General features: G+C 46.2%; 1 protein-coding gene across 1 annotated transcript in view; it reads right to left on the bottom strand.

The window, feature by feature from the left end:
- KAT6A (lysine acetyltransferase 6A) overlaps window positions 1-26,404 on the bottom strand; it is an 82,382-nt gene extending 55,978 nt beyond the window's left edge. Inside the window, exons 1-2 of the mRNA XM_053269582.1 lie at window positions 26,250-26,404; window positions 23,765-24,660 (exon numbers count right to left, since the gene is read on the bottom strand). Coding sequence (XP_053125557.1) covers window positions 23,765-24,367 — 603 coding nt within the window. The 5' untranslated portion in view covers window positions 24,368-24,660; window positions 26,250-26,404. The remainder of the gene's footprint in view (window positions 1-23,764; window positions 24,661-26,249) is intronic.
- Between the last annotated feature and the right edge of the window lie 1,100 nt (window positions 26,405-27,504).

The raw sequence follows: 27,504 nt of genomic DNA, 5'->3' as shown, positions 1-27,504 counted from the left end.
AGTCCCGCATGCACCCAACAGATGCTGAGTGCCTTCCAAAACCGCCACATGGTCTGCCAAAGGAGCTGGGAGGCGGCGTGGCTTCCTTTGTTGACAAACAGCTTGGCTCAGCAGACGCTCACTGAGCTGCACAGAGAAGGGTGACTCCTTGCACTTCTTCTTCTGGACTTTAGGGGGCTCCTTGCAGCGCTCAGTCTTTTTTGTGGCTTTTTGGTGAGGTGGAGCCGCGGTAGAAGCCTCTGCCGCGAGGGCGGCATTGTTGTCAGGAATGCGGATCGGAGAAGCCGACTGAGTCTAATTTTTTAGAGGAGGGGGGAGATGGGTTAAGGCTCCTGCCCCTGTTCTCCTGCTGCGTAGCCTCTGATAGGGAGCTGACCAGCAGCTCGCTAGCCATTGCTTGCTCCTTGGATCAGCACCCCAAAAAGAAAAAAACCAAAACTAACGGCCAATTAAGAAATTAGAACTGAAAAAGATAATTTGGAGGAAATTTAGTGAGCTAAAAACAGTTCCTTTCACACCCCTGCACAATCTGGGGATGGGAAAGGGAGTAGAGAGAGAAAAGCCACAAAAGGAAACTAGCCTAGAAAAGAACTGAGGAAAATGCTAGAGAGCTCTTTTCTGGACTTCAAGTGCAAACAGACAGGACCGGAACTGTTGCTAGGCACTTCCTGCTGCCAGCAAACTAGCTTCACGGGATTCAGTCCTCTCTCAAGCATGCTCAGTCCACATCCCATACTGATGAGCTCAAGCACCGGGGCGGCGGAGGGGACCAGGGCAACCAGTCATATTAATCCTTCGCTGCACCTGGGATATCTATAGGGATATCTATAGGGTTGCATGTTCAGCACCACCAAATGTTTCTTCCCCTGGTCACATACCGTGGGCCTCTGTTTGCAGTTTTTTTTTTTTTTAAAGAATGTTTTAATTGAGCAAGGACAAAAAGGGGTAGCAACACTGGCTCTCTCCACAGATTCACTCCATGAGCCAATCAAAAGGCTCCTTCAACCCCCTCTTCTTCAGAGTGAACAGCAACAGGGGATTTGGCAGAGTTCTCCCCTCATGCATCTCAGCTGCACATTCCCATTTGCTTGTGTCTTGGCTAACACATGGGAACAGCTGCAGTGGGGAAAACTCTGGGATAGCCCCTGTTGCTGTTCAGACTAAGGGGAGTAGACTGAACCTTCTTGCCTGTGCCTTAGAAGAAAATGGCAGCAGAAGAAGCCTTTAGATGCCCTATTGCCTATCCCCAATTTAGACAGTCTTGAGTCACTGGCATGCAAGACATGATGCATCATAGAAAAGGTTTCCCCCTGCAGTCTATGCCTTGCCAGAGGACTAGCATACAGAGCCAAGACTTAGGAAACTGAGTATTACACTGTGAAGATCTGAACACGTTTCATCCAAATTCACAGGCAACTGGGGCACTGCCACTGGTTTCAAAGAGTATCCAGCCTTTCACAGCTATGTGCCCGTGGATACCCAGTGAGTTCCCATTTAACTTCCACACATGTACAATATCAAAGTCCAGCTTTCTCTCACTCTCATTCAAAACCTCACAGTTCATAACCTTCACTATCGTTCACTGGGGGTGCATCCTAGTGAGGTCTAGATTCCTTGAAGCTGCAAGGTTTATTTTATACAGTTTTTCAGAGTGTATACTGGTGTGATACAGACAAATACTATTAACATTTACTAGCTTTTCTTAGGCCAAAAAAAAAAGAAAACATGGCTTCATTCTGCAAACATTCATTATTGGTTCACTGAACATGTTCTATCACATTAAAACCAACATTTCCAAAACAACTTTATGGCTGACAGTAATAAAGTAATTTGGCAATGATAAAGAAAAATGCATTAGGATTCTAAACTTGGGAGAAAAACTGATCAGACAGATGTCTAAAAATACCCAAAGGAGTAACAATGCCCCAAAGTAGGGAGTGGGTGAGACTTTCTGTATGCAAAGCATATTTTTTGGGTTCAATCCCTGGCATCTCCATTAAAAGGATCTCAAGTAAGGGAAAGAACTCTGTCCAAGACTTTGGAGAGCAGCACTGGTGAGAATAGACATTACCAGGCTAGAGGGACCAATGGTCTGACTCAAGACACTTTAATATATGAATATTTATAAACTACATTAAGCAGCATATAAGTCAACTATCATGACCCTTAATTCTTCAAATATATACTATTTACAATGATGTAAATCGAAGACTTCATGCCTAATTACTTGTGGGTTGCAAACCAGACATATTTCCAAGCTTCCCATACATGTTTTTAGCTCATAGACCTAAATTCTTTTGAACCATCCATTCCTTCTCACACACATCTGTGCATTCCAATGACTGCACCTACAGTCCTATCCACAATACATCTCCCTAGTGCAATCCTAATCATATCCCCACCTCTTCCAGCAACGGAATTCAATCAGTGGATCAACAATAGAGAGTTTTTGCAAACAGCAGGCCATGGACTTTGTCCTAGCAAGTAAGAGAGAACCCCATAATCACAGGGCCCTACATTTAATGAAGTACTTAGACACTAGCCCTCAAGTTTAGCTTTGTCTTGCCCTTCAAACAGAACTGGAAAGAAAAAACATCCTTGTACACTCCTATAAGGATACCCCAGAGACATAAGCTCCCACAACAGACCTGAATAGAAAGAGTCTACTATTACACATCAACATGGCCTACACAATGAACAACAGAAGTCAAGGATTATAAGTGGAACTCCACTTTGCCACTCTTACTGTCACCATGTAAAGAAAAATACTGAGCTTTGATGAAGAGCTGCTACTACTCAGCAACCAAACAGAATGGTAATGGTTTAATTGTGTTGCTCATATAACTAATGTAGTCAAAACTATGAATCCACACGCAGATAAAAACAAACACTACACTTGGCAAAATTATATATAATTTTGCTCCTTAAATATAATCCAGACAAATATATAGCAAAAAAAGAAAAAATCAGAACCCATAGTAAACCAGATTAAAAACATAAGAACAGCCCTGCTGGATCAGGCACAAGGCCCATCTAGTCCAGCATCCTGTTTCACACAATGTCCAACCAGATGGCTCTAAGCCCACAGCAAGAGGTGAGAGCATGCCCTCTCTCTTACTGTTGCTCCCCTACAACTGGTATTTAGAGCCATCTTGACTCCGAGACTAGAGGTGGCCCATAGCCACCAAACTAGTAGCCATTGATAGACATATCCTCCATGACACGGAAGACCTCTTCCAACTTGAAAATTCTACACTTAAGAGAACTTTCTATAACCAAGAAATCAAGCTGAATTGATGGCAATATTAATAAAGGGGGCAAACATTTGATGAAAGTGGCACCATGCCAGGACAGAGTTCTTCCCCTGAGTAGGAGATCCTCAGGAAGGGGTGATGAACTGAGCATGCTCAAGACAGAACTGGATCACGTGAGTTGTTTGCAGGCATGGTCGCCTCCCAGCCCCACTTCCAGTTCTGTCTCGCTTGGGATAGGATGTCTTGGAGAGAGCTCTGGTCAGTAGTTGGCTTCTTTTTTCCGCCTTGCCTGTGCCTTTTTTCTTCTAGCCTCTTCACCCCCACACTCCACTCTACTTAGAATCAGGGTGGATTTGATTTAAATCAAACTGATTTAAATCACGATTTAAATCACTAAAAGGGTGGATAAAAATAAAAAAAATCTGATTTAAATTTAAAAAATCCGATTTAAATCAAAAAAATCAGATTTTTTTATTTAAATCATTTTTTAATTTAAATCGGATTTTTTTTATTTTTATCCACCCTGCTAGTGATTTAAATCGTGATTTAAATCGTGATTTAAATCAGTTTGATTTAAATCAAATCCACCCTGCTTAGAATGTACAAGGGTGGGAAGAGAGCAGTGTCTTTATCGAGCCTTCAAATTCTTGATTCTAAATTGCCTTTTTTACTTTTGATTTCTAATTGGTCTCCTACAAGTTTCTTTGTTTGTTTTCTACCTTTTGGGGGAACGTGCTATGGAATCAGCTCACGCTGAGGAGCTAATGCAGGGCTCCCTCTCGGAGGTATCGCAACTGCTGCAGCAACTGGGCAGCGCGCCAGCCATGGTGGTTCCCAAAGCCCCACTCACGGAGTCGGGCATTCCCCCCCCCCACCTCTGCTTCGGCAGCCCAAGCTATGGCCTCTGAAACTTCTGGGAGGCGTCCAGCTAAAGCCCTCAAGAAGTCCAAGCACACCAACGACCAGCCCTCCCCCAAAAGCGCAAGCGGTGGGAGTTGTTGCAACTGGTTGAAGGGCGCAAACAGCTGAGCGAGTGGCTGCTTATTCAAGCAGTTTGCCGCCGCTCAAAACAGAAAGCGGAAAAGAATGGCGCCAAAATGAAAGAAAAGTGGAAGGAGGATACAAAGCTGAGGCCACAAACTGAGGCTGGAGCCTGGTGGGCGATTTCCTGGCACCAGTTCCTCTGGCCCATGCGGGCGTGGCGGTTGAGGGGGAACCGGCTGGCCCACGCATTCCCTCCCCACTGCTGGAGCACTCCCGCAGACACTCACCACCTGAGCTTCCACAAGAGCCGCCAATCGTGAGTAAGGACCCCTTTTCTCCAGGGGCTACTCAGTGGCTTAGGGAGCTTTTTTGCAAGGGAATTCCGCCTAGAGCCACCTGCATCTCTGATTGCTTCACAAGGGGACCAGCCTATTCCCGATCCCACAACAGTCCCTACCACACCAACGGTGTTGCCAGCAATACCCCCGCGCCGGGCTAGACCGCGCACCAAAACCAACAGGAGGGGCAGTGACTGTCTCTCTTCATCATCGCCTGACTCTAGCCCACGGCATAAGGCCATCTCTTTATCAGAGCATGGACTCTTTGTTCCCCACCTTCGTACCCAGAGGGACAAATACAAGTGTAGGGACTCCTCTTCCTCGCCTTCCCCACCTCCCGGAAGAGACCTAGGCTGCCAGGCCCATCTGCTTTTCCCATCCCTGTGCAACCGGTCCCTTCCCCCTTGCTTCCACCGCGCATTAACCCTTCCCTGCCTCCTCCAATTCCAGTCAGGCCCGCCCCCACAGCAGCCCCACCTTCCACATCAGAGGAGGATTTGTCACACCCGCAGCCATTTGAGCCTACAGACCCCATAGACTCGGGGAAGGAAGAGGGCGAACTCTCAGAGGAAGAGATGGTGCCCCCTATATCTAACTCTACCAGACTTTTTCCTTCTACTGATTTTGAGGTCTGACTAAGGCAAAATGCATGATTAATGATGTCTCCCCTTCAGACACCACATCACCAGTTACAACCCTGGACCAGCAGGTTTTTCCATCTTCAGAACCAATTACTTCTGTAGTACCCCTTTTCTCCACTCTTTCACAAGGTGATGTGGCAGCGCTCCGCATCATCCAAGCCGATCGGCAATTTGCCCAAGAAATACTACCAGCTTCCATCTGAGGTATCTAAGCTGTTGGCCACTCCTAGGGTCAACCCCCCCGGTGGCCCAGTTGGTCTCAGGAGCTATTGTTCACATGGAAGGCCAAGAGCAACTTAAATTCCAGGAAGACAGACGTTGTGATGTACTCCTAAGGAAAGTCCACAATGCCTCTGTGTCCACCATCAAAATGTCCACTACCAATTCTATCTTTGCCCGGGCCTCAGTGTTATGGGCCAAAGAGTTAGTCAAGATGGTTCCCTCGGAGTTGCCTAAATTACGTCAGGGCATAAATAAGATGGCCAAGGCTGCTGCTCTGGCCACTGATTCTAGTCTAGATGCCATTCAACACTCCTCTCGGGCACTGGTGGCTAGGGTAGCGGTCCGCAGATCCCTATGGCTCAAGGCCTGGAACGTCGACTCCAAGTCCAAGCTGGCTCTTACTTCAGCCCCGTTTGTGGGGACGGATCTTTTCGGTCCGGCACTGGACCCAGTCCTCATAGAGACGAAGGACAAGAAGAACGCTATGCCATCTGCACAAAAGGACACAAAGCCCTTTTTTCGAGGCTCACATAGCTCCTTTCATCCCTAAAACAATCCTTCAATCAGTCCTTCTCCTCCAGAGAATTTCGCTCCCAGTCCACCAGGAGCTTCAACAGACATCAGTGGAGACAGAGGGCCAGGGGCACAGCGCGCAGATCCTCCTCCCGCCCTTTTGTCCCCCTACTACCGTCAGCAGAAACAATGACTGTGGGCAGAAGGCTGGTCGACTTCGTCTTGACCTGGAGCTCCACAGCCTCGGATGCATGGGTGCTAGACACAGTTTCCAACGGTTACATCATCAACCTGGTGTCACACACACACACCCTTCATTCCCACACCAAGGTCTTCCAAACCACAGAAAACATCTACAGATGCTGCAGGCTGTTCATCACCTTCTTCACATCAGGGTGATCGAGTGCGTTCCCCACACCCAGAGGTTTCAGGGGGTATATTCTATCCTGTTTCTGGTGCCAGAAAAGGATGGCTCCTGGAGGGCGGTGCTAGACCTCAAGGCATTCAATCACTTCGTGAGAAAGAAAAAATTTCATACAGAGTCTCTCCACATCATTCGGGAGACCATCCAGAAAGGGGACTACCTAGCATCGGTGGATCTCTCGAAGGCTTACCACATCCCCATCAGATCACATGACCAGACATTCCTGTGCTTCGCCTACAACGGGCTCCACTTCCAGTACTGGGCTCTCCCCTTCGGCTTGTCATCAGCCCCAAGGGTTTTCACGAAGCTGATGATCTCCCTGGTGTCTCACCTCCGCCTCCAAGGAATCAGTATCCATCTGTACCTAGATGACCTCCAGATAGGGGCACCCTCCAGAGAAAAAGCCATCAGGGACGTTCGCACCACCTTGACGGCCTTGAGGGCCCACGGTTTTGTGGTGAACGAGGAAAAGAGCCACCTGATCGTCGCAGCAGCTGGTATATCTAGGAGCCTTCTTTGACACCGAACAGAATACAATCTGCCTCCCACCAGAGTGGAGGGAGAAAATCATCAAGCAACTCCAACCTCTCCTATGCAAACAGAAGGAAAACATCATGGTCCTAGCGCAGGCCCTTGTCTCCATGATAGCCTGCTTGGACTGCACCCCGTGGCCCAGATAGCACTCATGTCCCCTTCAGTGGCTGCTTCTCCCTTGGCAGGATCACATCATGGCGGTGAACAGAAAGCAAGTCCCAATCTCCCCTTCAGTCAAAACGGTCCCTTCACTGGTGGTTCTCCCAGGCCCTTCTTTGGGGCCACCAGCTGACAGAGCCCAGATGTGTGGTGGTCACAACGGATGCCAGCTTGTCGGGCTGGGGAGCTCATTGCCAGGTCAAATTCACCCAGGGCATATGGTCTACCAAGGAAGCCTCATTGCCCATAAATTGGCTGGAACTCAGGGCCGCTTGTCTGGCACTTCTTCACTTCCAGTCATCCCTGTAGGACCACCACGTCCTCCTTCGAACTGACATCACGGTCAAGGCACATATCAACCGTCAGGGAGGCACGAGATCCAAGCTTCTGATGCGGGAACCGGACCTTCTCTTCAGTTGGGCGGAGAACAACCTACAGTCCCTCACCTGCAAATACCTCAAAGGCAAGGAAAACAGGCTAGCGGATTGGCTCAGCAGGAAAGCGGTGGACCCGGGAGAATGGGCGCTCCATCCCGAGGTCTTCAGCCAACTCTCCCGGGTTCTGGGGACTCCATTAGTAGACCTGTTCGCATCTCCAGGCAACAACCAACTGCCTCGTTTCTTCTGCAGGTACCACACGCCGACGGTGGAGGCAACTGATGTTCTCCACTCCCAATGGCCGGACGCTCTTCTGTATGTGTTTTCCCCCATCCTGGTCATCACAAAAGTCATCAAAAAACTCATCCTGGAAAGGCCAGAATTGATCCTCGTTGTTCCCTTTTGGCCACATCGTCCATGGTTTCCAGACCTCATCAGCCTAGTGGTGCGCCCCCTGTGGCGTTTACCACTCTGTCCAGACCTACTGAACCAAAGGCCTCTCTACTCCATCCAGACCCACAATGGCTTCAACTATCCGCCTGGAGGTTGAGTGCACGAACTTAGCAGCAAAGGGTTACTCGACGCACGTCCAAGACACCATCCTGGCCTCCAGTCGCCAGTCCACTATCCGGATATACCAGGCCACCTGGTCAGCATTCCTGCGGTGGGCACACTTACATGGAAAGGACCCCCTATTGGCGGGAGTTCCTGAGGTACTCAGTTTCCTTCAATCAGGCTTGGACCTACACCTGCATCCCAGTACCCTCAAACGCCAGGCATCGGCCCTCACATCTGTCCTTCAAATCTCCTCTTCTTCTGCGGGTCAACCCACTCTACACCCACACCTGTCCAGATTTCTACACAGAGCTGCCAACCTAGCTCCTCCCCTGCTCAAGTGTTTTCCGTCATGGAACCTAAACCGCGTCTTAAAACGCCCTCACGAAGGAACCATTTGAGCCGCTTTCCTCTATTCCATTGCGGATTCTTTCCTTCAAGGTCTTCTTTTTGGTGGCTGTGACATCGGCCCACAGGGTCTCAGAACTGGCCACCCTATCTGCATGGAAGGAATTCTACACCTTCCAATTTGACTCAGTGGTCCTACGGCTCGACCCTACCTTTCTCCCAAAGGTTAACTCCAATTTCCATATATCCCAGGTTGTTCTTCCCTCGTTCTGTCCTTCCCCGGTTCACCCCCCCCCCCAAATATTGTGGCATAAGCTCAACGTACACAGGGCTCTGTGCACTTACATCCGCCACACCAAGGACATTCGCAAATCCGATGCACTGTTTGTCTCCTTCCATTCCTCCACCCTGGGTAGCATGGTCTCCAAGGCGACCTTGCCCAGGTGGATTAAATCCTGTATTCGACTAGCATACTCAGCTCTCCACCTCCCCCCACCAGGAGGGTTGACTGCCCATTCGACTAGGAGCACCGCCACATCAACAGCTTTTTCGGCCCACATCCCCTTGCCCGAAATCTGCAGGGCAGCTACATGGGCTTCTATCACTCCGTTCATCAGACATTATAAAATATCCGATTTTTCACAAGACCAAGCAGCATTTGGCCACACGGTACTTCAGCAGGTAGTCTGAATACATCTTACCCATCCCGGGACCTGGTTCTTCAGCTTGGGCATGTCCCTTCCTGAGGATCTCCTACTCAGGGGGGAAAGGAACATTGGTCTTGCCGTGAAGGGTTCTTTTTCCCTGTAGTAGGAGATCCTCAGCCCCACCTGGATGTATTCGTCTGGCTTGGAGGCATCACCTGTTCGCTTTTGTTTTTTCTCCCATCAAGGGGATGGGTCCACAGGGTCACGAGGCTGTTCTCAGGGTTCCTAGCTCTTAGGCTTGCTTTTCTGCCTGTCCTATATATTGCTGTTTTTTCTGCCTCTTTTCTAATTCTGGTGCTTATACTTTTCAGAGAAGTATACCTCACACACTCACGGAGCTCTCTCCTAGCATATTCCTCTGCCTCACTCAACAGCTCTGGAACTGGGGCTGGGAGGCGACCACACCTACAAACAACTCACGTGATCCAGTTCTGTCTCAAGCATGCTCAGTTCATCACCCCTTCCTGAGGATCTCCTACTACAGGGAAAAAGAACCCTTCACGGTAAGACCAATGTTCCTTTTTGCTAGGGATGTGCACAAAATGCTTCATGCATGTACCAGGCAGTGTTCCCTCTAACAGGGAATTCCAGATGTTATTGACTACAACTCCCATAATTCCCAGCCAAAGGCAAATCACTGCTGCCTTTTGGCTTTGACTACAGCTGGGAGTTGTAGTCAACATGTGGAATTCCCTGTTAGAGGGAATGCTTGTCCCAGAGGGTGGGGGGCAGTAACTTTCAAAGAAGGCAGGCAGATCTTACATGCTCTTCCAGTGAACCACCACTGCCTCCCACCTCCCCATCACAGCACTGTTGTGCTTTAAATAATAAAAAAAAACTTAAAATCAACTGCTGCACTGCTGTCCTCTTTAAAATGCTGTGCTGATGGGATGCTCCCAGCAGCCCTTGCACGGTGCTGACATGCAAAAACCATCCATGCATGTGCCAATGCCATTTGTGTGGTCAGCATGGTCTTGACCACCACGCAAATGGCACCAGTGCCCTTTGCATGTCAATAATGTGCAAGGGCTTCTCGGAGCAGCATCCCATCAGAACAGCATTTTAAAGAAAACAGCAGTATGGCTGCTGCTTATAAGTTTCGGTTTTTTAAAGCATAACAGCGCCATGATGGGGCACCAGTGGCTCACCAGAGGAGAGGTACCCCTCGCCCCGCACTGACACATTTTGGCTGCAGGAGCCTGAATCATTTCTGCACCTCTCCAAAGAGGCACTGAAATGATTCGGGCACATCCCTAGTTTTTGCCTCATATAGCAAGGAGCAAAGTAATACAGGAACAGAATAATACAGGAGCACTGTGAGTTCATGGAAGAAGAAAAGGAGAAGCTTGGCCAACAGCTCTGTCCCTGGTGCTAGGTTCGGCCATACCAATGTAGTAAAACCTCTTTAAAAAAAAATTAGGACCTGCCCTTTGAGAAAATGGACAGTGTTTACAACTGGTATATGAACTGAGGTTAACCATTTTTACAATCAATATGTTACTGATATTCAGGTTAAGGAGCAGAAGAAGTTAGAAAGAGCAACTCACAGTGCTCCTGTATTACTCTGCCCCTTGCTGTATGAGGTAAAAACCATAGAGGTGCCAAAAAGAATCTTCAAGCTGGTTGTCCTTATAAGGCTTTAGCACAACCTGGCAAATAGATCCAGAAAAGTTATCAACCAAAAAAAGTCTTATTACTACCTGCCCGCATATATTTATATTGGTTATCTGTGGCACTGTGAAGCAGGGTGGATTTGATTTAAATCAAACTGATTTAAATCACGATTTAAATCACTAGCAGGGTGGATAAAAATAAAAAAAATCCGATTTAAATCAAAAAAATCCGATTTAAATAAAAAAAATTGATTTATCCACCCTGCTAGTGATTTAAATCGTGATTTAAATCAGTTTGATTTAAATCAAATCCACCCTGCTGTGAAGACCTGAAAATTGACTATCTCAGAATTTACAAACTGTTTCCTGTGTCTAGTTCGCACAAGCAAGAAGGGATGCAAACAATATTCAAATTACAGGAGGATAAGAGGGGACTAGGCCCTCTTACTTTTTATGCTGTCCTCCACCAAGCAACTGTTTCTTCAAGGCTATGAGATGGCCATGATTTTCCTAAAATGGGGGTGGGTTGTCAGGGGATGGAACTTAGGGATTACATTAGCAGGCTGCCCTGATGAACATCTGTCTGGCACTGGTGAATACAAGTCTGCTTTAAAAATCAGACTGAAGCTACTTTGTACTTAAAAGCCATGCACAGCAGCAAGGGAGCTACTCCAGTCTAGCAATATGACTGCAACTTCTTCTGTTGTCAAAATGGGGCACACTTGTTGCAGCCTCTTGAGGATGGGCTGTTTCATGTGCAGCAACAGGTTCCTGGGGAGAAAGTAGCAAGCAATGTTTAACATTTTTATATTCTGCTCGTTAGGGATGTGCACGGAACCACGGCGGGGAGGCTCGAAGGTGGTGGGGGTGCCACTGGGAGAGGGTGCACTTACCCCTCCCGCCACTTTCCCCCCGCTGACGTCTGTCTTTTGGAAAACCCATCGAGGCATCAGCATACTGCCCTGCTGCCCCCATCTTCTGGATATGACTGGAAGTCTGACGCATCTGCACGTTGGAGGTACTCTGCCGCCCCAATGGGCTTTACAAAAGTCAGACGCCAACAGGGGAGGGGGAAGCGGCGGGAGGGGAAAGTGCACCCTCCCCCACTCTTAAAGCGGCATCCCGCTGCCATCAAACCAGCAGAACCACTGGTTCTTTGAACCAGTTCGGAGGCCAGTAAAGGGCTTCCGAACCGGTTCCACGTACATCCCTACTGCTCATACTGAAGATCTGCCAACAAATGCAAACATACACTTTAACACACAAACAAACAAACACACATATATATACACATATACACATACATACATACACACATACATACACACACACGCACACACCCCTGCATTACCACCACAGCCACCTCTTCACAGGAGCAACCTTTCAGACCAAATACCAATGTGATGCCACCTCCTTTGCTTAGAATTCCACCTAGGCCATGCTGTCCTCCTGTTGCTTTGTTTCTCATTGCTATTATGGAAACCTGCAAACGGATGTCGCTTCTCAAGAACCATTTCACCTGTTCACAAATCCAGTGAAGCAAATTCAGACCAATTTTCTGGCACTGGGGTTTCAAAAGTTACATACAGATGGTGGCCATCTGTTCAGGGCCATCACTCTCCTGTCAGATGAATGAGTTGGGAGTGCAGCAGATCCCCTAATCCTGCTCCAGCTGGGACAGGCCATGCTCACACGAGAGAGGTCTCCCCTCATCTTGTTACACCACACTGGCTGCCACAAGTCTTTTTAATGCTGGCTCCACCCAAAACAAACTGTTCCATAAACACGTCTGCTTACTTCTGACGAGGTAGCTAATGGCTCCAGAGTTTCTTTATAAAGTTTCCAAGACAGGAAAAGCAGCATTAATTATATGGGCAAAGGCCTCAGAGATTATCCCTTATACTTCTGCATCTTCAACAAATCAACCCAGTTGGAGGGAGTTTCGAAAGCAGATTTGTGATATGCTGCAGGGTGGGGAATCCAATCGTTTGCGGGGCGGGGAGGATCAAAGATTGTGCTGGGCTAATGTAAGTCCCATACACGAGACCAATTACTTTTATTTGAAAATATAATTTTATACAGATTTCAAAACAAAATACTTTTCAAAGTGACATACGAAGAAAGAGCCAAGGAAGTTTCAGCCACAAACCAAGAGAGTCTTTCCTAGCTTTCTATTGTACCTAAAAATCACCACTAGCTTTGCAAACAAGGCTACAAAAAGTACCAGCTCACAAACATTTTTACTACCCAATCAGCTAATACATATCAATATACATCATTTGGAGCAGATCTACAGCCTAAAGGAAGAAGACAAACACAAAACAGGCATTCTCCTCCAGTTTACAAACACTTCTCTATCGACTCATCTGGAAGCAAATCCTTCCTTGATATTTAAAGCCAACATCAACAATCATAATATGCACAGCAGTCCTTCAAAGGGAGGCAAAGAACATAGTAAGGAAAAGAGCAGTAATTAATCTTGCCAGCATATGACTTGGCTACTCAAGGTGGCAGCCAACCCCAGCTCCCTCACTACTACATATTCCACCCATGGCCAATGCTCAATGCCCGATTCAACTGGACAACTATCAAGATTCTCTTCCTTTTTGCTTCCTTGGAAGGCCTTCTTTCAGCAACCTCCAGGTCTACTATGGGCTTTCCCCTTTGTTCTACTTTGTCTAGATCAGGGGTTCCCAACCTGAGGCACTCCAGAAGTTGCTGAACTACAACTCCCATCGTCCCCAGACACAATTTATTACCAGACAAGTAGCCGTTGATAGACCTGTCCACCATGACATGGAAGGCCTCTTCCAACTCCAAAATTATATGCTTAGGAGAACTTTCTATAACCTAACAATCAAGCTGAGCTATAACTCCTACAACTGTTGCTGAAGTACAACTCCCATCATCCCCAGCCACAATCTGGCAACATCTGGAGTACCTCAGATTGGGAACCCCTGGTCTAGAGTTAAGGATTTTGTCTTGTCTTCGTTTACAAATTGTGTCTCAAGAAAAGCTTGTCCTTGCAAAAGTTTGAGTAGACCTCGCTGCTGAAAGACCCATTTCAGAGAGGCAATCCCCAGAATTATAAATGCAGATATAAATAGCTTGTTTACTTCCTCCCTGAGCTGAGCATTATTAACTATGTGGCTTTTGGCAAAAGTAACTGCTGCTGTATTTTAGGTCTCTCCCACTACATGGCAATAGAAAATCTCTGAATTGTGAAACTTTCTATGACTGAATATCTCTCTGGCAAGATGATGCTGAGTTTAAATATAGTCCTGACTGACCAACCAACCCAGAAATGCCAGGGAAATAGAGCTAATTAGTACCTATATTAATTCTCTTATAAATGTATTGTTTTGTCAGGTATCAAGTGTAAAAACATTGCTGAACGGCATGTCTACTTCTATCATAAAGTGGTGCCAAATGGTTTCACTCTTTGCTTTCAGAATCTCATCCAACTCCCAGCAAAGAAGCCACTAGGTGCATGCACAGTCCAAGATAGTGGTTCTACAATTTTATCCTCATTCAGACACTGCAAAGAAAGACCATCAAGATGAGCACATTATGCAAGAGGCAAGCAGAAAAACACGTTTTAAAAATCCCTTTGTATGCCTTTTTCTTCTTCCCTGCAGCTTCTGCTTCCTAGGAGTGAGAGGTTGCTATGCTGTCCACTGAAAGAAAGGGAATAAATGGGTTGGAGTAGACAAAAACACTCCAAATGCATAGCTTACAAATTACTAGTTCCTTTACCATACAAACAAGAGCAGAGATTTGTCCAGAGGAGGAGAGAAACAGGATATGAAACAAGATGAGCAGCTCCTGATAAACCAAAATCTGATATGACATAACTAGATATTGTGAATCCTTGGACTTCTGATCTGCAATTGTCCAGGGGCATGCTGGAGGCCTGAGAGCAGCATGTCTAAATTCACAGAATTGCTGATGAAAGTGTTTGAAACATTTTAAAGGGTATTGCAAAGCTACAGTTCTGACAAGCAAAACACTATATACAAATACTAGAAAGAAGAGAGCCATGCCTTAACAGCCTGGAGTGGTCAAAGCAAACACCTCACAGGATGGCCTTTATGGGTAGCGCAACTTCAGGCTCTGGATAGCTCCTCTCTATGACACAGTTAGGACTACACCAAATCAAAATCCAGCAGGTCCCTTCAAGACCAAAAGTAAAACCTGAAGGAAGCGCATTTGCAGCACTGCAGGATTCAGTAAGTCAACCCGCTCTATGATGGGACAATTAGACATACAACAGGCTTGACACATCACCTGCCCTTTTAAATTCTATTTGAGTACTGCTTGGCTGCTGGCCAAAGAATGAATCAGAAAAGGCAGAATGCACACCTGACCACTCAGAACCTCAGAGCCTGCAAAAAACGCAAACTGCTGGAATGGTTGCACTACAGAAAATAGAACACACTAAGCCAAATTCCTCTGCACACCATGCAATGGTTCCACAATGGACAGCCACACATTCAGAACTTTCTCCATCATTTAAGGACACTGACTGCCCAAACTAATTACCTTTTCAGCCACCATCCTACTCCACAATGCCACGTATCTAAAAATGCACCCTAGATTCTAAGCCAGTAATATTACCACCACCCTAAAACAGAATAACTGTTCAACATGCATTTACTTAGGTGAGCCAAACTGATTAACTACCACCATCACTCTACTCACACCATAAAATATGGCATAATATACCAACCCTTGCTTTTTCAAAAGAGTAATAAGTACAGGAGGACCTCGATATTCGCGGGGGTTCCATTCCCAGCTGTATCCATGGATACAGAAACCACAATTATTGCGTCATTGGGGGTTATGGGGTCGCGAGGGTTAGGTTCCCAGTCATCAAGAAAATCATTGAAAATTACCGAAAATGAGCCAAATCTGGGGGTGGGAGGAAGCTACCTACCACACTTTGCTGCTCCCCCTGAGTCGCGCTGTGCCCAAATGCCCCCAAATTGGCCAAAAATCGCTGTTTTCTTCTTTTCTTTTTTAAAAATGGAGCCATTTTGAGGCTCCGAAACACAAAATGGCTGCTTGAAATGACCTCCACTGTCATTTCTGTCCACCCCCAACCCACGGATATGCGAGGCTGACATGTGCCCCCCCCCCTTTTCCACGTATGCCAAGGTCAAGTGTCTTTTACCCGACCACGGATACACAAATCCGCAGATATCAAGATCCTCCTGTACGCTAAAGAGCAAAGCCAGTACTGGTAATATCCTAAACCTAACATATAAGCAGCTCTGCTAGAAGTTAAGTACATTTAATAAAATCATTTAATAAGGAAGTAAACACAAACCCTGCTTGCCAAAACTGATAACTGCCTTGACCAAAGTTAGGAGGACTTGCCACTATAGGCCAGATTTTAGATCTAGGTAGGCAAAGAAAAGGCAAACCAACAGTATCACTCAAGAAAAAAAAGAAAGCACAACAGACACCACAGTGGAGAAACCCAGGAAAACTACTTTCCTATTTTTTAAAAAAAATGTCTCCTTGATAGTAGTTTTAGATTGGTTCAGCCTGTTGAACAAAGGACCGATATCTCTGTCTACTTCCATGTTTGAAACTAATTCTTCCTGTGGAGGCACACCAAGCTGTACAAATGGAATCTTGGTATAGTCTGACAGCCTAAATAATCCTTATGTCTGCCTAAATATCTCATATCTACCTTTGCCTCAGGTCAGTAAGTTGTTTGGAGCATGAGTCAAGAGCTGAACTTAGCATCTGGCACCAGGATGCAGGAATCTAAGTTTTGGCACAATACATAAGATGATAAGAGCAACTTTAGGTCTCATACTCTCAATAGAATTTCTAGCCAGGAATAACGTGAATTCTCTGCAGTTTGCCTATATGTTGCTTGTTTTAAAGTTGTGAGTGCCAAGGAAATCCTTTACTAGAAGAATCAGACAGACTCTCTCCAAACAGTTAGAGGTCCTCCAAAGAATCTGGAAATCACAAACCACAGTTTTAAACAAGCAAGCTTTCCCGATCAAGTATGCTGTTCATCCTTTAAAGTCAAGTCTCAAAGTACTGGAACTTCTAACGTCACTATATCAAAGATACTGTACACAACAGCTAACAAAAAGGTCTGGCATACCTAAAATAATTCAACTGCTGCGTATATTCGATTCTGAGCATCTTTAAAGGAATGTCAGATAGGATTTTGTGGGTTCTTGCACAGAATAACAGTGAGCCATTAATTACATCAGCTAACACAAATTCCAGTCTGTTTCATACTGTCTCCAAGTTTACAACACAGTACACTTCTCTGCACAAGCCACACCCTCATTCAGCCACACCTTGTAACTTAGTGTTCTGAAAACTGACAGTAAGTTCTCATTGAACACAATAAACAGAGGTCTGCTTGCAATTATACAAAACTGATCATAACTCAAATTATGCTTAAGAGCATGAGTTTTCAAAAACATAATTTCCTTCAACAAAACATTTTGATCAGTTGACCAGATTAACAATGATTTCAGCCTTCAAGACCATAAGTGCAATGTCCGAAAAAGCTAGACATCATGCTAATTAACTAATTGTTGCTCAAACAAAACCCTCTAAAATTACATGTGCCACTTGAAATACTAACATCATTATTTTAGTGATAAGCATACAATGATGGAATCATGGGAGTCCGTGCCTATCGCATCGGTGAAACCAACTTTAACAGTTTGGCTCTTGACCTTGAAAAGGCTAGGAAAATACGCATTTATATAGTAATGTCAGTGTTCTGCAATTTATTAGCACAACCATTCTGTGAGGCAGGTTAGCTGAAAAGATGAGATTTGCTTAAGGTCTTCTAGTGAAATTCACAGCTAAGAACATCTAACATTTAGCATCTAAACTAAGTCCCACTGATATTAATGAGGTCAAGTTAGTCATGACTAATTTGTCTCACTGATTTCAATAGTACTTAGTCAAGACTAAAGCCTGGAGGCTGCCAAGGGAGTTCAACCTCACTGGTCCTTATTTAACTATTTACCGCAGCAGTTCCTGACAGCTAGAAATCGAGAAATTCCTCAAGCCTATTGTTTGTCCTCCCAAATGCCACACACTTTCACAAACCATATGCTCAGATTCCAGGTGTTTCCTTTGCCCCTCCATCAGGCAGTGCTTTTAAGCACTATCCTGCTGCATCTACAACAGAAACACCAATAGAGATGCTAAGTCACGTGAGTTTAAAGTAAAAGCTGGAAGTGATCTATAAGGAAGTGCTATCCAATGCTTACAGTTTTATTGTTGAAACTGAGATCATGAAGTAGCAAGTTGCACAAGAAATACTGTTTTATTCCTGCTGTACAGATTGAAACTATCTGTGGCAGTACTTTAATATACTGACACAACCATTCTGTATGTCTAGGCGAAATAAAGCTTTAAGTAGCGACACATACCATTTACTTCTAGGAGTTGTCAGCAAACCTGAGGGAGATTTTAACATCTACAGATAAGAAAGTCAGGCTCTTCTAGGGCTAGCAATCCTAGCCTTTCATAGCACTAATTTGGTACTAGGCTATAAGAGCTTTGCACCGTCTGGAAGGGGGAAGACAAAAACCTGAGAACTGAAGGGAAAGGAAAGGATAGTCATAACTACGCCGACAGCAGAATGGCAGAATAAGATTTAGGATTCCAAACTGACTAATATTTCAGGTAAGGGAAAGACCAGGACAAATACACTCAAAGAAAACCAAACCTGCTGCACATGATCAACAAAGGCCACAGCTAGTATCCCATCCCATATACTTGCTCTGACATTCACCAGTGCTGCCTGTTACAGGAAGATGTTAGAACTAGGCAGACCAAGTAATGCTTTTCCTGTGTCCCAAAATCTAAGCAAGTTGAAAGCAAACAGTTGCATGACAGCATTTGTTCAATTGGTTAGAGTATTGGACTAAGACTGGGGAGACCCAAGTTCAAATCCCCATTCAGCCATAAAACTCACTGGATGATTCTGGGCCTGCCACTTCTCTCTCAGCCTAACCTACCTCACAGGGTTGTTGTAAAGATATACATAACCATGTGCACTGTCTGGGGTCCATGGAGGAAGAGCGGGATATAACTTTTTTTTTAAAAAAAGATGGTCACCCCCCATCACCTTGATAATGGACAGACACCCTTAGATTTCAACCATGTTATATACTAGAATCAAACAAGAACAGGAGTATGCGACTGTCAACAATTGATATTTACAGCAGAGACTACAAAGAAGTTAGTAGTGTTACACAAGTTAAGCAGGCATTAGCTTGTCCTTTGTAAGTAGCCATATGAAATATTAAAACTAGTACAAGCAGTGCCATGTTAATCAGATAAGATATACAGTGCAACTTCCTGAAGCCCTTCTAACTGTACTTTCAATAGTGATTTTCAAGAGCAAAATGAAGGAACTCTGAAAGGCTAGGACAGGAGCTCCTTTACATAATGGAATAAGCTTTCAAGATGTCTTAGCAGAATGACAGTTTCCATGTTTACCGCCTTGGGATTGTTTTAATGAAAGGTGGTATACAAATTTAACAACAAACAAACAAATAAATATTTAACACTTGGATTCACAAAGCCCCCAGTTTACTATGTTCATAGTTAATTATAAACAAAGCTCTTAAATTGCACATCACTGCCCAAAAGGTGGTCCAACAATATTCTTACTCTGCAGAAGGTATGCTGAGGCCAAGAGCCAACTACTCATCCACCTAGTCTATAGCTCAGCAAGAACTTGACTCTTGTCTTCCAGTTCTCACCACTGGACACTTTCACTATCTGCCTGGTCTCTAACACACTGTTATACAAGATCTACTGGAATTACATGCATGGTTTTAACTATCTCAAGACTCCAGCAAATGCCAACACTTAAACTTCCTACTGTGACGACAATACCACACTCTCAATATTCTCCCTTTCCTCTTCCCCAGCAGCAATGGTATTTTAAGACTAGTCCAATGAAATAGAAGCACCTATTTTGTCACCTTAAGTGGCGCAGTGGGGAAATGCTTGACTAACAAGCAGAAGGTTGCTGGTTCGAATCCTCGCTGGTACTATATCGGGCAGCAGTGACATAGGAAGATGCTGAAAGGCATCATCTCATACTGCGTGGGAGGAGGCAATGGTAAACCCCTCCTGCATTCTACCAAAAGAAAACCACAGGGCTCTGTGGGCATCAGGAGTCAAAATCGACTTGACGGCACACTTTACTTTTATTTTGTGTTTGTGCTTGTCTTTATTTCCACCACTGTAGCCATTACGTTTCTTTAGCAATATACATGGTTTTAAGGAGGAAAAGGTTTGTGTGACATAAGAGCTCTGTATACACCACTGGAAAGTGTCCTATTCAGAAGCAAAAACTACAGCTCTAAAGGTGTTCTGTGCAGGCAAATGATCCAGTACTGAGGGTAAAAGGAAAGAATCTCTCCTCCTTCACAGATAACAAGTGCAGTTTCCCCCAGTAATTTTTCAACACTGCTGCAAAAGATTTCTAGCAATAGTCAGAACTGAACTGTTCTCATATGAGACAAGTTAGTAGTATCACAAGTGAAACTGAGAAGTACACTGGAATATATTTTACTTTGCTAAACCTGTGAAGAGACTGGAATGCAGCAAAGACCACTCCAAAGTAGAGAGCAGGGTGAATGACTAAAAAGCCAAAAGATAAAAGGCAAAAGGTATAATCAGATTTGCTAATTTTATAGTGGTCTTTGCAATTTGATTGCAAATTGGTATTTCCAATTTGACACTAATTGGCTCCACATTTTTACTTCACATGTGCCAAACATTTTTTTAACATGTACAATACAAGAGGGGCTCCAAATCTAGGATTACTACAGTGGGCAATTCACTAAGCTAACACCCACCAATACTTTAAAATGCAACATCCTTCTTACTATTTTAAGTTCACTCCCATGACATTCCCAATAGTGCATGAAGGGAAATTTTCACTCCTTCCCAGTTCCTACTGTCAACAGAAACAACAGTCATAATTTTATGCCAAGGACAAAATATCAGAGGGCAGGGAAGGTCTTAATGGCACCTACAGTATCATATGATGAAGAGACAGATGAAGAGACAGGGACACAGAAAAGCCTACCCCAAAGCAGAGAAAAGAAAAGAACAGGGGAATTTGGCTTCCCCTAAATATTTCAGAGAAGCTAAACAAGTTATTTGCCTCTGATTTCAAAGCAGTGGATACTAAGCATATACCTGTGCCTGAACTGAGCTTCTAAGGGACAGTGGCCATAGAATTGAGTCAGATAGAGGTGATGAGAGACAATGATCTAAACCGTCTGGAAAATTTAAAATTAACAATTCTCTAGGGCCAGATGGCATCCACTCAAGAGTCCTTAAAGAACTCAAATGTGAAATTGTCAACCTCCTTGCAGAAATATTAACCCACCCCTACAAAATGCCAAAATCCCTACAAACAAATCAGGCAATTCACTTCAGGGAAAGCCAAAAAAATAGCTGGGAACCTAACTTTCAAACCAACAATCTCCAAATACTCTAAACCTTCAACAAAACCAGGCATGAAGATAGAAAGTCAGAAGGGCGGGGGGTGCTTCCCAGTGTATTGCAGAGAGTGTTGCATGTATGACTATTGGCTCGATGGGCAGAAGTTGTCGGTGTGTGCCCAGAGAAAGAAGTCTGCTCAGAGAAAGAAGAGATTTTGAAAAAGGGATCCAGGGGGGATCTGGGAAATTACACACTGGTTAGCTTAACATCTGTGCTGGGCAAATTGATGGAAAGCATTCTCAGAAATAAAATTGTTAATATAGAAGAACAGGCCCTGCTGAGGGAGAACCAGCATTGCTTCTGCAAAGGTAAATCTTGCCTTACCAACCTTTTGGAGTTCTTTGAGAGTAACAACAGTGTCAACAGGTGTAGGGATAAAGGTGATCCAGTTGACATTGTATACCTGGACTTCCAAAAAGCTTTCAACAAAGTTCCTCATCAAAGACTGTTGAGAAAACTTAGCAGTCATGGGATAAGGTTCATGTGTGGATTGCTAACTGGTAGGGATGTGCATGGAACTGTCAGGCACCGGTTTGAAGGCCGGTGGGGGGGCATCTTTTGAAGGGGGGGCATCTTTAAGAATGAGGGAGGGTGCACTTACCCCTCCTCCACACCTCTCCCTTGACTGGCGGGGTGGCAGAGTACCTCCCTGACACCCAGTCCTCTCTTGGTCTGGAAGTGACCAGAAGTAGAGTGCACATGTGTGCACACCAGGTACATGCGCGCACACATCATGCTCACTGACACGCACACTACTTCTGGACCAAAGAAGGGATGGGGTGGCAGGGAGGTATTCTGCCACTTCGCCAGTACGGTTTTCAAGAGAGTGCCAGCAGGGGAAACACGGTGTGTGTGTGTGTGTGTGTGTGTGTGTGTGTGTGTACCCTCCCCCATCTTTAAAAGGTGTCCCCTCCCCTGCATTTGAACGTGGGATTCCGAACCTGTTCGGCGTTCTAGGAACAGAATGCTGAACAGGTTCATGCACATCCCTAGCAACTGGTTTAAGGACAGGAAACAGAGGATAGGAATAAATGGAGAATTTTCACAATGGAGAGAAGTAAGAAGTAGGGTCCCCCAGGGATCTGTACTGGGACCAGTGCCCTTTAACTTGTTCATAAATGATCTAGAAGTTGGGGTAAGCAGCAAGGTAGCCAAAGCTGCAAATGACACCAAACTATATAGGGTAGTAAAATCCAAAACAGATTGCGAGGAGCTCCAAGAGGATATCTCCAAAATGGGGCAGTGGGCAACTAAATGGCAAACACAGTTTAATGTCATCAAATGTAAAGTGATGCATATTGGAACAGAAAACCTCAACTTCACACATATGCTGATGGGGTCTGAGCTGTCAGTGACTTCACCAGGAGAGGGATCTTGGGGTCGTGGTGGACAGCTCCTTGAAAGTGTTGACACAGTGTATGCCAGCTGTGAAAAGGGCCAATTCCATGCTTGGAATCACTAGGAAGGGGATTGAAAACAGAACAGCTAATATCATAATGTCCTTATACAAATCTATGGTGTGGCAACATGTGGAGTACTATATACAGTTCTGGTCACCATACCTCAAAAAGAACATTATAGAACTGGAGAAGGTGCAGAAGAGGGCAACCAAGATGACCAGGTGCCTAGAGCACCTTCCTTATGAGCTAAGACTACAACACCTGGGGCTTTTTAGTTTAGAAAAAAGATGACTGAGGGGTGACATGATAGAGGTCTATAAAATTATGCATGGTGTGGAGAGAGAAACACTAGAACCGGGGTCATCTCATGAAACTGATTACCAAGAAATGTAGGACTAATAAAAGGAAATATTTTTTTCCATACAATGTATAATTAACCTAATCTCCGCCACAAGATGTGGTGACAGCCACCAGTCTGGATGGCTTTAAGAAGGGCTTAGATAAATTCATGGAGGACAAGTCTATCAATGGCTACTAGTCTGGGGGCTACAAGCCACCTCCAGTCTCAGGGGCAATATGCCTCTAAATACCAGTTGCAAGGGAGCGAGAGGGCATGCCCTCACCTCTTGCCTGAGGGCTTCCCAGAGTCATCTGGTAGGCCACTATGGGAAAGGATGCTGGACTGGAGGCCTTGGGGCTGGTCCAGCAGAGCTGTCCTTATGACAGAAAGTGTCTTCCAGTTACAAGGGCTGCTCTCCAAGCAACAGGACACAAACAACCAGTACTCAGAGAGAACGATCAATACACCTTGAAAAGTGATCAAGGCATGTCCATAGCACTTTTCACAATAATGCTTTATATAGCACATTGAACTCTCAAAAGAGCTTTATATACATTATCCAAATAATACTGGCAACAACACTGAAAGATAGTTCAGTATTATTACCCCCATGTTGCAAATGGGAAGCTGAAAGTCGGTGACTTACTCAAAGCCACGTAGAGAGTTTATGGACAAACTAAGATTTGAACTTTCCAGTGCATAACTCATACTCTTAGCTTTCACACCACAACAGCCCTTTTACAACTGACAACTTTAAAAAGTTAACTTTGAGCAACGAATCCATCTTTCACCACCATTAAAGAGTTCCAATGAGCATGTGGTTCTTACCTTATCCTTTTCATGTGGAAGCAGCGAAACTGGAGGAAGACAAGAAAGAGACTCACAGCTCTCTTTCCCATCTGCATTCGTGGCTGCTTTAGTATTGAGCTGGTACAGAGGTCCATCTTTAAGGAGTCTGCCATGGCCAACGGCCCGCTTGACAGCCAATCGCAGTTGCTGGTGAAAGGTAGAAGGGGCACTGCTTGCAAACAAAGCTGACACATCCTTCTGCCCTTTCAAGAAGCGCTCAATGTTCTTCAAGGATGAGCCACTGGACTCTGCTAAGCCCTCAATTGCCCGTTTAATCAGTTTATTCCAGTCCACATTTGGTTTGCCATCCAACTTTCCATGGTTTCGTGGTTTAGGAAGTGCTATTCGCCCAGGGTTATCGGGATCCTTATAGGAATTAAGTCCCTTGTTGGAAACTTTTAAGATGGTTCCATCTTTGACACTCAGTTCCAATTGCTCCAGAACAGTTTTGCGGTCCAAACCATGGGAAGAAGACACAGCATTGCATATCCTCTCTTCCGAAGGACGTTGTTTTTGCTTCTTAACCTTTTTAATTGCCTCCAAAATCCACTCAGTGTACAACGGGTTAGCGAGTTTTACCATGGTGAAGAATTCTGTATATCCATAGAGTCGTTATCCCTTACCCCTATGCTGAAGGAGTTTCACAAAATGGGAAAACAGATGATCCGAGGATGGGGACCAGCTAACCACAGCATACACATTTTTTGCCCAAGATTGCTCTCCGTTTTTCAAACATGAGCATTTCCTTGTTTTAAAAAAGACTCATATCCTGATAGGGACTGGTTCATGTTTTCCAATAAACCCCGCACAGCTGGCAAATACTTATATCATGCAGATGAGAAAAGCTCAATACACAAGTACGCAGAACTTTCCGCCTGCAAAAAGAGAGAGAGAGAACAGGTTTATAACTTTTTAGTGACAACCCCCCAGAACTGACAAGAATTCTGTAACGTTTTGCTACCACCACCCCCGACAGCAAAACTGACAGGACAGCTATTTTTTGTTTATTTTTTTCAAAAGCGTGTATACAGTGACATCTGGCTTACAAACGAAACTGAAAGCAATTACAGAATTGGCGTTCAAATGGCAGCATATGATGCCCAGTTTTCAACAACTCTGAACTTGTGGCAGCCAGATGCCACTGGCCAAGAGAACTAGTCACCTGTAAAACTGGGACAGACTCCTCTAAGGAGAAAAGCAAGCCAGCTCCCTTCATCCCATCTGATTTAAGAGTAACTATAAGAAAACCTTCTGAACAGACATGACATCATCAAGTTTGTTTGTTTGATTAAGCAAATGTGCTGGAAGGATCAAACACAAACACCTTGTTTAAAATCTTTCTTTAAAAAACAAGGGATGCTCAGATGGCCTTGACTCCTGAATAAAAGCACTGGATGCCCGATACGAGGAAAAACAGGACAAAAATCTTTGGCAACTTCCCCTGAGAAAGTTTTTCTCTTTCTCACACACACCCAGCTTAGAATCCCATTTTTTTTACACTGACAAGGGAACGCAACACATCTAAACACAATCAGGATGGGCCTGTTGCCCAAATCAGTGCTACACATCTCTAATCTGAATCAAGCTCCTCTTTAAAATAAAAATAAGAATTAGGAGTCTTAATAGTGATTCTGCACTATAGAGAAACTTTTTCACCCCCACTTTGAACCCACCCCAGTTGTTTGTTTGTTTGTTCTAAGTTGACAAGGGGCTTCTCTCCAGTCTGAACACCATGCTGGGAAGGGCCTGTCTCCCGAGTAAGCGCTGTATATTTTTACTCCAGAAAAAGACCCTTAAAAAAAAATAAAAATAAAGATCAACCGGCCAGGGATCCCACCAGAGAGAAAGACAGAAAGAGAAGAGTTCTGTAACGAAGAGCGGCGGCGGCGAGTCAACTTGGGTCCGCAAGCGGGCCGCGGCTGGGCTGGCAGGCTGGCTGGCTGCTTCCTTCCCTCCCTGCCGCCGCCGCCGCCTCTCTCCCGCCGCCTTGCCAGGCCGAGGAAGGAGGGCGCCTCTCCAGCCAGCTTGCCCGGGGTGGGGAGCGGAGAGAGAGCGCGCGTGAGAGAGAGAGAGAGGTCGGTAGGTAGCGAGCGAGCGAGGCCTGGCTCCAGGCTCGCCCGCACCGCCCTGGTTGCAAGAGGAGCGACGGTGGCGGCGGCGCTTCCGCCTGTGGGGGGACGACCCCGAGAGGGCTGCAGGCCGGACGCGGCCTCAGGGCCAGGCCCGTCCGCGGCACCTGCCGCCGGCCCGAAGGCGCTGGGCCGGCGCGGCCTAGCGACGGGGCGGGCGCCGCTGGGTCGGCCGGGCCAAAGCAGGCCGCGGGGCCTGACGCGAGCAGCCCGCGCAGCCGAGGCCCTCCCCGGCCCTGTCCCCCGGCTCGGAGCGCCCCCTCGCCCCCCACCCCTGCCCTTGCGCCGCCGCCGCCGGAGCCGGGAGAGGCGTCGCGGCCATGGGAGGCGCTTACCGGGGCCTACGGGAGGCGGAGCCCAGGCGCCTGAGGCCGGACGGCGGCGAAGACCCAAACTGACACGGCGGCCATCTTGGGTCCGGAGCGCTGCGGAGGGCGGAGAGGCGCCTGGCAGCGGAACAGCGCCTCCGCGCGCGCGCGCGCACCGCCGGGGGGGAGGAGGAGGAGGAGGGAGGGGAAACAGCTGCCTCCGAGAGGGGAGGGACGCCGCGCAGGCTGCGGCGGAGGGGGGAGAGGCAACGGGAGGGAACAGCCCCCGTCAGTGCGTGCGTGCTGCGTGTAGGGTGGGGGGGAGGAAACGCGCGGCGCGTTCCCTGGCGGAGGCGAGCGAGCCTGCGAGCTGCTACGCGGGGCCGCGCGAGCGCTGGGCTACCGCTGGAGGAAGCGGGGAGGGGAACATCTGGGAGGGGCCCAATCCCCGCTGGGGCCTGATCCGCCCTGGCGCCTGCGCGGTGCCCACTCGGGAGCTGAGCAGCTCAGGATTCTGTGTGGATTCGCCCAGAAGCAAGTGTCGCGCAGTGGGGCGGCTTAGTCCCCGGTCAGTGTGTGCATCTGTCTTCTTTGCAGCCCTGGTAATCGGTGTCTTGCACCTACTCAGAAGTAAGCTCCCCTGAGTTCCACTGGGCTTACTCCCAAGGAGATGTGCAGAGCTAAGCCGGCAGGGTCCTCGGAGCCCGTGTGTGTGGTTTTCTCTGGGGTAGCAATCCGATCCGACCACCCTCTGCACGCTCACTCCTCCTAAACTCAGCGGCTGACTGTTACTCAACAGGAGGACTATTCGCCAGCTACTCTAGACGAGAAACTGTTGTGGTTTGCTGGGGGATTCTGAAACTTAGGTTGTGGTTTTAATTTAAGGCGGCAGGGTTATTCCTCTGTGTTTATTGACTTTAGCTACTTTATTTCCACCTGCGTTGGGTTTGTATGACAGTATTTTACTGTGCATATACTGGGTATTCCTCTGATTGGTTCTTATTGTATATTGCTATTGGTGACTATTAGTGCTATACTTAATTTCTTTGAACTGGTTATTTTGTATCATTTAATGCTGCTATGGCTTGATGGATTGTATGACTTTACTGCTGTATTCTGGTGGTGTGCATTTGTTTCAGTTTTGCTATGGTCTAATGACTAACACAAATAAAAGCATTCTCTCTTTACTCTCTTTACTTCTAAATTTGGTTTTTAAAACTGATTTTTTAAAAGAAAAGTTTTTAAATCGTTTTGTGTTGGGGGGTGCAGTGTGTGTGTGTTG

This window comes from Hemicordylus capensis, chromosome 8 (genome assembly GCF_027244095.1).
Source record: "Hemicordylus capensis ecotype Gifberg chromosome 8, rHemCap1.1.pri, whole genome shotgun sequence".
NCBI classification, from domain to species: Eukaryota; Metazoa; Chordata; class Lepidosauria; order Squamata; family Cordylidae; genus Hemicordylus; species Hemicordylus capensis.
The sequence above is the reverse complement of the archived record's forward strand: the minus strand, read 5'-3'. Positions and strand labels throughout refer to the sequence as shown.